This window comes from Hyaena hyaena, unplaced genomic scaffold (genome assembly GCF_003009895.1).
Source record: "Hyaena hyaena isolate Hyena2069 unplaced genomic scaffold, ASM300989v1 scaffold_421, whole genome shotgun sequence".
Taxonomy (NCBI): Eukaryota; Metazoa; Chordata; class Mammalia; order Carnivora; family Hyaenidae; genus Hyaena; species Hyaena hyaena.
This window is the reverse complement of record NW_024081057.1, coordinates 116,849-127,465: the sequence shown is the minus strand read 5'-3', so window position 1 is coordinate 127,465 and position 10,617 is coordinate 116,849. Positions and strand designations below refer to the sequence as shown.

The 10,617-nt window shown below is 54.0% G+C and overlaps 1 protein-coding gene across 1 annotated transcript in view; it reads right to left on the bottom strand.

The window, feature by feature from the left end:
• Positions 1-466: 466 nt before the first annotated feature.
• The window catches only part of ATOH8 (atonal bHLH transcription factor 8), a 30,761-nt gene continuing 20,610 nt past the window's right edge, over positions 467-10,617 (bottom strand). Inside the window, exon 3 of the mRNA XM_039252643.1 lies at positions 467-1,496. Coding sequence (XP_039108574.1) covers positions 1,491-1,496 — 6 coding nt within the window. The 3' untranslated portion in view covers positions 467-1,490. The remainder of the gene's footprint in view (positions 1,497-10,617) is intronic.

Sequence of the window (10,617 nt, the reverse complement as noted above, 5' to 3'; positions counted from 1 at the left end):
AAAGCCATGTGACAAGGCCACACAAAGACTTTGGGTCCAGACTGGACAATGGGGTGGGAAGGGAGGTAAGAGCACAGGATTTGGCATGAGACCACCCTGACTGGAGGGGCAGCTCCATCACTGTCTCCTTGGGGCCTTACTTCTTCATCTGTAAAATGGGATTAAAATGACAGATCCCACTTCATAAACTCGTGAAATGGATTAAGTGAGGTATGAAGTGGAGAGAGCTCCTCACATGTTTCTGACCAGGCCTCCTGGTTACTAGTCCAGGTTTGAGGTAATGGTGAGGGGCCCCTACAGGCGCACGCGCACACACACACACACACACACACACGCTCAACCTCTAGGCTGACACCAGCCTCTCCTCTCCCCACACAACTCCCCCGTAACTGACCAGCCAAAGTCCTGGTCACCCACAGAGTCCATTTAACACGAGCAAGTGTTTTCTTTACATGTTTGGGCTTTTACTTCAATTTGAAGCAGATGGTTGAGCACAGATGTGAACAGCTTTGGCCTCTGAGCACAAGGAAGGAATAGGCCTTGGCTTTGAACATGCCCCTTACCACCTTACTGGCCCATTCCCCTGGTCCCTTCCTTTCCTCTGCCCAACCCCTGCATAACCGGGAACAGAATACTGGCCTTCATGTAGGGCGCCATCTTGTTTTCCCAGCCAGGAGGGTGGGCCATGGGCAAGGAGTGGCTGGCTGGGCTGGCTGGGCAGCAAAGACCCTTTAGGCTGGTCACCTTGGGGGGCAAGATCCTGGAGTGGGGTCAATATGGCTTCTTTTCCCCCTTAGTCCCTTGCCATGATGCTCAGGGCTCAAGAAGCCTGGACCCGGAACACTGACAATCAGGGTCAGAGGCCTAGGCAGCCAGTGGGAAGGGGAGAAGAGGGCCAGGATCTCACATCCCAGTCCATACAAGCACCCCCAGCCCCCTCTCACAGCCCCCAGAAGGATTATCTTGTACCCAGCCAGCTCGGGACCCAGCGTAGAGAGTCCCAGGTCAGAGGGTAGAGCGCTTCCAATGGTCACCAAATGTCCATCCCTTCCGTGAGTTTCCGGTGGAATTACTGACTCGTCTTTGGCTTGAGGTGGAACTCAGGCAGCAGGAGGAACAAAAGTTCTAGAGCAATGGTGTGGCTTTTCACCGTGGGGCTTTGTCACCACAATTTCTTCAGTGTCTTTGTGGAATCTTTGGCAATGAATTTTTGCAGCCAGACAGGGGCCTCGGGCTCAGGGCAAGAGGGAGGCATTGCTGTCCCCTCTCCACCAGGCGGAGGGCAAAGTGCGCAGTCACCAGAGTGGCTGAGCGGGGACAGGAAGGCGGGAGGGAGGCGGGTGTGCCCCTGCCCCACCCTGAGAGGCAGTGGCCTGAGCGTCTGGCGGCATCCTGGAGAAGACAAGGCCGGGCTTGGAGAGCTCACCTTCTCCTCAGGCTTGGACAGAGCGAGGGCCCACAGCAGCATCCTTGGTCTAGCCCAGGGCCAGTCACTCCTGAAAGAAACCACCAACCGTCAGAAAAACTCAACCCTCCTCATCCTGTTTCCTAAAGGCCAGCTGATCCTTGCTGCTGGCACCCCAGCACCGGCTCTCCCTTGATCCTTGCTGGCTGCTGCCCCAGGAGGGACTCCTGTGGCCCAGGCAGGGGACCCTGTCCTGAGGGGCACAGTAAGTGATGGAGCCGGCCTCGGGACCCGGGACTAGCTGCTGCCAGAGCCCACACTGTCCCTTTACTCCTCACTCTGCATTTCAGAGCCATTGCTGACTTGGCCGGTTTGGGGACATGGGCAGGGCTGCAGGGGCTAGAGGGGGGCTCAGGAACACCTGGTGCTGATAAAACAGTCCCTCAGGTCACACCTCGGAGGCATGTGAGCCAGGCCTGCCCCCCGTGGGAATGGCCACCCGCAGCCCCTTTTCCCTACGCTGCTCAGACAAGAGCACTATACCAGGAGTCCAGGGGCCTCCTCTAGGTGCTGCCCATCCACCCCGCCAGCTGGGTGACCTGAGACAAGTCACCTAACCCCTCTGGGCCTCGGTGTTCTCATGCCACAGCCAGAGCAGGTCAATAATCTTCAAATGTCTTATAAGCAGCAGAAATGGAGTCTAACCCGCGAAACCCTAACACAGAAAACAGATAAACATGGTCTGGTGGGTTTGGAGCAGCAGGGTAGGAAGGACACAGGGAGAGGGGGTCGCAGGGTGTGTTCCCTCCAACGGGAGGCCTGGGACTTCTCTGGGAACCCAGGGTGCTCCGGAGCATAGTTTGAAAACCACTAGGTCGCAACATCTTTAAGTGCCGCGCAGCCCTGACCTTTGGAATCTTCACTCCGGCAGCTGAACTTGGTGTTGCTCATGAGAAAACTGACCACAGGGTGTGACTTGCTTCCAGAAAGGGACAAGAGACAGGGAAAGGTCATAGGGGCTGCTGGGACTTCAGGTTTGGGGGGGCATGGTCAGAACTGCGGGGGAGGGACGGTCTCCGAGGCCTCCAAGCAACAGAGGCCCAAGAGGAACGGCAGTGCCTTAACCTGGCCCAGCGCACTCCGACTAAAGCAGCTCCAGACCCCGCTTCTCTGGGATTCTTGCGACAGCCCTGAACAAACAGCTAAGCACTCGTGTCTGAAGCAGAACATCTGTCAGGCACCCCCACTGTGCCAGGGGGGCTTTCTCCACATCCTCATCCCAGAGGCGTGCCATTGCTGGTCGAGAGGAGGTACTGGGGGCTGGCGGCACCAGGATCTGAATCCAGATCGACAATGTTTATTCTACCACAGAGAAGCTGCTTCTGCTGAACCGGAGGCTTGGGGAGCCAGGATGGAGCCAAACCGCAGCCTGGAGGGCCTGCCAACCACAGGCCCCGGTGAGCCTCACAGGCCTGGGGCGCTGGGCTTGGCCGGCGGCCAGGATGCGAGGCGGGGGTAAGGCTGGAAGTGGGTCCGAGGAGCTGGGCCTGGAGGGGGCGTGCCCCCCCAACAGAGGCTGAGAAGGGAGAAGGGGAAGAAGAGGGAGCCCCTCGACGTGGAGAGTCCCAGCTCGCACCCTCTGAGCCCCCGGGTGCGGTGCGTGGCTGGCCCCAGCAGGAATCTGCTTCTTGTTAACTGAGCCTGAGGAGGAGGATTAAGAGACGGAAAGGAAACCCGTGGGGATGGCACAGGGTCTGTGGTCCACGGGGTGATTTACAGCCCGCGTCAGCCGGGCGCTGGCTGCCTGGGCGGGCCCTGCGGAGAAGGGCCCAGAGTTCCTCTCTGTCCAGCGGGCCTGTGGTCTGGGAGAAGGCGCGGAAAGCTGGCTGGGCGGGCAGGCCGGAGCTGTCCCACTGGCTACTCGGTCGTGGCGCCGGGGCCCGGCCCCAAGCCCGGTATTGTGTCTCGGGCCCTGCGGAGGCCATGACTACCACCCAAGAGTGAAGGAGCCTGGTTCTTCTGGCCAAAGCCTGACCTTCAATGCTTGCTCCCACCCTTTCCCTGGTGTCTCCACTGGCCCCGTGTTCCCACCACCCACCTCAGTACAGGAATCCCAGCACATGTATCATCCATACGTGGAAGTCTTATGTCGAATGGGGCGTAGCAGGAAGAACACCAGGAGGCCTTGGGTGCCAGGGCCTCCTCTGGGATTAACCAGCTTTGTGTCCTTGGGGAACTCCCCTACCCTCTCTGTGCCTAATTCCTTCACTTGTTCAGAACATACAAGTACGGAATACATGGATCTGCACTCCCCTCAAAGGGTAGGGACATCAGCCAGGTGAGGCTATCCCACCTGGGAGTCTGGGAAACACTTTAGACCTTGGTCCCATCTTGGAAAGTCACTACATATATTAGCATATTAAAGGCGCTGAAAATTCCTGCAATGAAGAAATTTACACGGCTTATTTACTCATTGTTTTCTGACTCCTATGATCCTGTGATCACAACTGCACCCTGAGTCAATCTGTGGCCCTTCCCTCTGGGCACCTCCCAGAAGCGGCACTCAGCCACTTCCAAGTGTCTGCTTCTTTCCTGCCTTACCGGCTGACCCAGTCTCTCAGCACCCCAACTCAAATGTCCCAGTGGAGGCAGCCGGTTGGCCCAGGCTCAGTCAGATTTCTTCTGTAGATCAGCTATGGCTGATGGTTAGGAGACAAACCCATGCATGTCCCTTCAGAAGGGGCAGGGTGTATGCGTATTAATTACAGGCACGTAATTACAAATTCGAGGTGGAAGTCCCCTACTTTGGCAAACATACCACAGCCCCCTTCTCGTGAAACTGGTGGTAACATCCTATGTCATCCCATATGAGAAGCACAGCTTGAGAGGACCTCTTGAATCCCATCCAGTTCTGGCCTTTTATAGGTGGTGTTTCCTCTTTGGGCCATGGCTCTGGGTATAGCTGGGAAAGGCTCTTGGATCACTGCTCGCAGAAGTCCCCTACATCCCCTCCCCTTACCATAGACGATGCCCTTTAAACAGGTCCTGTGGCAAAAATAAACTTTGAACATGACTAGACAAGATGGCCTCCCAGGTCCCTGTCTGGGGGTCTGATGTGCTGAGTCTGATGGAGGTGATTTGGTCAGTGCGGCAAAGTGGCTGAGTCTATTACATTTGAAAATCATCTTTTTAACCTGTTCATTTGTGGTCAGAAGAGCATTTGTGAACAGAACGTCAGCTCCGTGAGGACAGGGACATGGTCTGTTTTGTTCGCTGATGTAGCCCGAGGGCCTAGAACAGTCTGGACACACGCTAGCATTTCGATAAATATTTGTTGAACAAGCGAATAAATATTCCAGGCACAGGCATTTTATTCACCATAGCTTTCATATACCATGGAGTATGTTTCCTGTTTCAAACGTAACTCAGCAGTTTTAAAAATATGCCTATGCTCTAGGGAAACTTGGGGTGATTATTGTGAATCCTGGAACAATTTTGCATCCTTTTTGCTTTTGTTTACTTCCAGTTTTTTATTTCTGATTATATGTCCTCTGCTTATCAAGTCTGTCCCTGGCTTTAGGTGGGTTGGTTTCCTCTCTTGATCATTTCTGTGTACTGCAGGGCAATTTTACCATCTTAGGGGCATTTAAAAATGACTGTGTCTGGGGCGCCTGGGTGGCTTAGTTGGCTAAGCGTCCGACTTTCGCTTAGGTCATGATCTCGTGGTTCATGGGTTCGAGCCCCGTGTCGGGCTCTGTGCTGACTGCCAGCTCAGAGCCTGGAGCCTGTTTTGGAGTCTGTGTCTCCCTCTCTCTCTGACCCTCCCCTGCTCATGCTGTCTCTCTCTCTCTCTCTCCTAGAAATAAATTTAAAAAAAAAAATATTTAAAAAATGACTGTGTCTGCCTTCTAAAGTATTTTGCCTTTTAAATTCATTTTCAGGCCACGTTACCTACTTAACCATTTTTCACTATTTTTAAATTATACATTCTTTTATATTTTTAGCAATTTGGATATAGCCTTCCCATGCAGAAAAAGACATCCAATGGAACTGAAACCCCTATCTTTTTTTTTTTTTGTATTAGTTTGTCCTAAAAAGAACAGTCAGGTTTCAGATGTTTTTTTTAAAACAAAAATACAAAAGACAAGCAGAGAGGGCATGGGAGGAGTATTTTTCAAGAGCCACACTATGAGGTATTATTTCTTCTTTCACTTTTAAGTACACCCATGTGTGGGTTGGGAAGGGGGTCTTGTGTTTGGTTCCAAATGCAGAACACTGGGGTTCACCTTGGCTCCAAAGTCAGCAGGCCCTGGGGCCCTGGGCAGGAGAGTTAATCTCTCCATGCCTCAGTTTCCTCATCTTTATAGTGAACACAGTAATAGTGTGTTCACCACCTTCCAGTTGCCCAGAATCAATGAGACAATGGAGCCGTGGCCCCCCCAGCAGGGCCTGGCACCCGGTGGGAGCACTGGAAGGTGCTGGCTCACGTTCCTGCAAAGAGCTGGGTCCTCGGTTTGACTAACGGGTGTTTAAAAACATAAAATGGCATCACAGGCTGAAATGTCTCAAAATAAGTAACCAGAAGTTCACACTGAACCAACTGCCATCTTGACCAATTTGCTTTCAATTTTTTTTTTTTAATAAACACAACTTCTAAAATCACCTAAGTCACATCCATCACCTCATGAATGGATAACCAAAGTGTGGTACATCCATGCAATGGAATATTATTCAGCCACTAAAAGAAATGAAGCACTAACACACACCAGGACATGGATGGGCCCTGAGAAGAGTACGCCAAAGAAGCCAGGCCGTGAAAGAAGCCAGTCCCAAAAGACCACAAGTCACAGGATTCAATTTACATGAACTATCCAGAATGGGGAAATTGTCCAGAAACTGTCCAGACTAGCGGTTCCCTAGGACTGGGGGCCAGGGAGGAGCGCGGGCTCGGAAGTAATAGCTAATGCATATAGGGTATCTTTCTTGCCTGATACAAACATTCTAAAATTGACTGCAGTAGTGGCTGCACATAGGTGTGAAAATGCTAAAAACCACTGAAGTGGACACTATTTTTTTAAGTAATTTGTTGTTACGTTTATGTATTTATTTTGAGAGAGAGAGAGAGAGCCCGCAAGCATGCACACAAACCAGAGGAGAGGCAGAGAGAGAGGGAAACAGAGAGAATCCTGAGCAGGCTCCATACCATCAGCGCAGAGCCCTATGTGGGGCTCAAACTCACGAACTGTGAGATCACGACCTGAGCCGACACCAAGAGTCAGACGCCTAACCAACTGAGCCACCCATGTGCCCCTGAAGTGGACACTTTAAACAGGTGAGCTATATATGATCTCAGTAAAGCAGTTAAGTTTTAAAAAAATTACCCAGGTAGGACATGTTAATTATAGAAGAGCTAGAAAATACAGAAGAGTGAACAGAAGAAAAAAATATCTCCACCACCTCCATCTTCCCACTGGGAGCAAACCACTGATAGTATTGGGCAACTAATGTTCCATATAGTTTTCTAATGCTTAGACATACCCATATAGCATTTTTTTGTTTGTCTGGGTGTTTATTTGCTTACTTATATTTTTAAATTTTTATTATTTAAGTACGCTTGGCACCTATATAGTAGTTTATGGAAGTAGTTATGTTGTGTAAACAGCTGGTGTTTGTGTTTTCTCCAACACTCTAGCCTGTACAGCTCTGCACTGGGCAGATGTGTTTTCACATCTCCACGGGCCAGGCTGTGCTGAGGTTATTCTGGGCACAAGCACAGGCCTGGGCTTCTGGCCTCCCAACTTCCCAGGGAACTGGAAGCAGGTAGGGACCAGCCCACCCCCAGCGCCTCCCGCCCCGCCTGGCCTGGGCGCCAGGGGTGACAGGCAGGAAATTTATGAGCAGTTGGAGTTGGCTGCTATTTTCTGAGGGCGGGAACATGGTGTGAATCAAGGATCCCACTGTGTCCCGGCTGGGAGGGCCCTCTGAGGTCCCAGCCATCTACGATTTGCAGAGTTAGGGCCAGAGCCCCTTGCGGGCCAAAAGAAGCCTCCTGGGGACCGTGAATTGGGAGAATTCATGTACCCAACAAAGATGTACTGAGTCCCTACTGGGTGCCAGCTCTGTGACAGGCACGGGGTCAGAGTCCCTGCCCTGGGGCAGCTGACGATGTTAACTCCAGGGGGAGGCTGAAAACCATGGCTGCTGGTACGTGCTGTCGATTCGCCCAGTCCCCCTTGTGTTCGTGCCTCTCTGGAGGGGCGGCTGAGGTGGCCAGGGGCTCTGGGCTACGGTGTGCAGACAGCTGCCTGTGCAGCTATGATGCTCCCCTGTCCTCTGGACCCCAGGCTCCCAGGCAGGAAGCATGTGTGGGTCCGGCAGTCTAAGCTCCCCATTAACTGAGGCCTGGGGAGACATTCAAAGCTCAGTCAGTCAGTGACATAGGGAAGGACTTGCCCACCAGGAAGAAGGGATCGCCGCATCAGACGACATTGAGGATGAGAGCTGGTAACCCTGGAGGCCCCTCCTGTGCTAAGATGCCAGCAGCAGAACCGGGTCTGGGTATGCTGGGCAAGCACCCCGAGAGCACTGTCCACACACCCCACGGTGTCCTGAAGCCTGACTCGGAGTCACTCCCGCCGGCGGAACCATCAACTCCAGGAGGGCAGCGTTTTATGGCTGGGTCCCTGCTGTGTCCCCAGTCCAGGACAAGCGAGGCTAACTCAAGTCCAGTCCCCTCACCCCCACTGCAGGCTGAGAAAAATGCGCATCTCCTCTGCACTCCCCAAGCACCATATATGGACTCCCAAATCCCTCCGTGCCACGAATCATCGCTGGCTCCTGAGGGAAGGAAGGGGCCACGTCGTCCTGTCCACCACTGTCCTCCCAGGACTAAGGCCAGAAGTGAGCGAATCGGTGCCCAGAGCCACCATTTACTGAGGGTGGCGCTCCTTTGCACGTGCTGTCATACATGCTCTCTGGGAGGTGGCCATTGCTGCTCCCATTTTGTAGATGAGGAAACAGAGGCTGGTGCAGTTTCCCGGCTCTCTGGGTCATGCTGCTAAGATGCGGCAGAGCGAGGCAGCCCCCTGACCTCTCAACTTCTTCACTGACAAGCGGGACTGGTGCATCCCCAAGCCATCCACCCAGCCGCCACCTTCCTTGGTTCTAAGAAAATCTGTCTTTGTCCCTTGAGCCTAAGGGAAAGGTGGCTGGCCGTGGGAGGCCTGGCATTCCCGGAGCCACAGCCAGAACCATAAGGGGCCCAGCGCGCCTGCAGGGGAGGGCCCAGGAGACCCAAGGCCCCCGCCATGCCGACGCCTTCTTGGGCTACAGGCCGCTCTCTCTGGCTGCCAGTCTCTCCGTTTCTTTCTCCACGCTTCGCCTGTGTGTCTCCGTGCCAACTCTCTCTTGGCCTCTCCCGTGTTTGTATCTCCCCGTCCGTCAGCCTATCTGTCTTTCTTGGCCCCCGCCCCACCCCACCCAGAGCACAGGGCACCATGAGGGTCAAGCTGGCCCGAGAGAGGCCTGAGGCCCAGCTGCCGCAGCTCCCCGTCTGCTTCCCATTCTGTGATGTTGTCCAGCCAATTCCACTCAGCTACACACTGCTCTTCCAGACCCCAGGAGCTCAAGGAGCCCGTGACCTTGCCCCAGAGCCAGGGGAGGCACTAAGGCTGGAGGGGGGAGCAGACAGCTGGGCGGACAGGTGCCCCGGCCAGGTGAGGAAGGCCCTGCTCCCCGGCAGCTGACCGGGGGCCCTGGCCTATGCCCCTCATCCCCAGCCCCCACCCCTGCACGTGCTATACACGCACACACATCCCCCTAACCACAAAGCCGACAGATCCCAGGGATTGCTTGCCATCACCCTCCACATCTCTCAGTGCCTCCCTCTCTGATCCTTACTGCAACTGACAGCAGGGGAGACGGGGAGCCAGGCAGACGAGCCAATCCATGTCCACATGCTGGCCAGCACGCCTTCGCAAAGATCATGATGCATCTCCAGGAGACCCCCAGGGAGGAGTCGAGCTGCGGACATTTCAGGACCAGCAGGGCAATAATGTGTGGTCGTGCAGCCCCTGGAGAGCCCAAACAGTCAAACGACTTCCACAAAAACAGTGTGCAAATGAGTTTTAAGGTGAGAAAAAAACATCCCCCTCCCCCTTCGCATCATTCCTGGCCCCTCGTAGCTAGATTCTGGAGGCACGGTGGGATCTGAGCAAGTGGGGGACATCTTTGATCAGGGCTCCTTGCTCACTGCCACCCTGTCCATCAGTGACACCACAGAAGTAGCTCCCAGCCACATGAGGGAAAGGCCAAGGCTGGAAGAGAAATGATTCTTTTACCCACGTGCATGTGCACTCGCACACTTACTGGCAGGCAATGCAGCGTGGTGGCTGAATGTGCCAGCCACAGTATCACACAGCCTCTGTGTGAATGCTGACTTCCTCATTCCACCAGCTGTGTGACCTTGGGCAAGTTCCTTAACCTCTCTGTACCTCAGTTTCTTCACCTATAAAGTGGTAATAATAGTAATCTACTGCAGGAGGCTGTGGGGAGGACCCGAGAACACAGTGGCGGCCACGCAAAGCACTCAGCATTAGGCAGCCACGTGCCAGAGCTCACATGTGTGTGTCTGTGTGTCCCTGCCATTGGCCCGTTAGCTCCTCAAGGCAGGACTGTATCTCCACCTCAGACTGCCAGGGTCCCACCCAGTACTGGACAGAGGAGCGCCTATTAGATACGGGGGAAGAACTGGAAACCCTTCCTTTCCTATGACTTCCCTTCTTCCGTTCTTCCAGCAAACATCTACGGAGTGTTTAGACCATGCTGGGCTCCCTTTGAGGGCACTGTGGAGGCTGCAAAGAGTGAAACAGACATGGAGCCCTGTCCTCCCCGCCCTGACATCCTAGAACCAGCCCTTGCACAGAAGCAGACTTCCCTAGAGAAAGGAAGCCCCGTGTTTTCTGTGCCAGAACAGCTTGGACAGGTCCTTTCCTAATAATTGAGCCACTTCCCTGCATTCTCAGTCCGATGTTACTGGATGTACTTTAGCTTCCTCTTGACAACCCAAGGTCAAGCCCAGAAACATTGGGCCAGAGAAGGGACCTCCACGGGTCCTCGAGCCTTTGGGGGCCCTTTACTCGGACACCAAATGGCTCAGAGCCTCTGGCACAGCTTTTTGTTTTTCTGTTTCTTCCCACACCATCAGGCCTCTG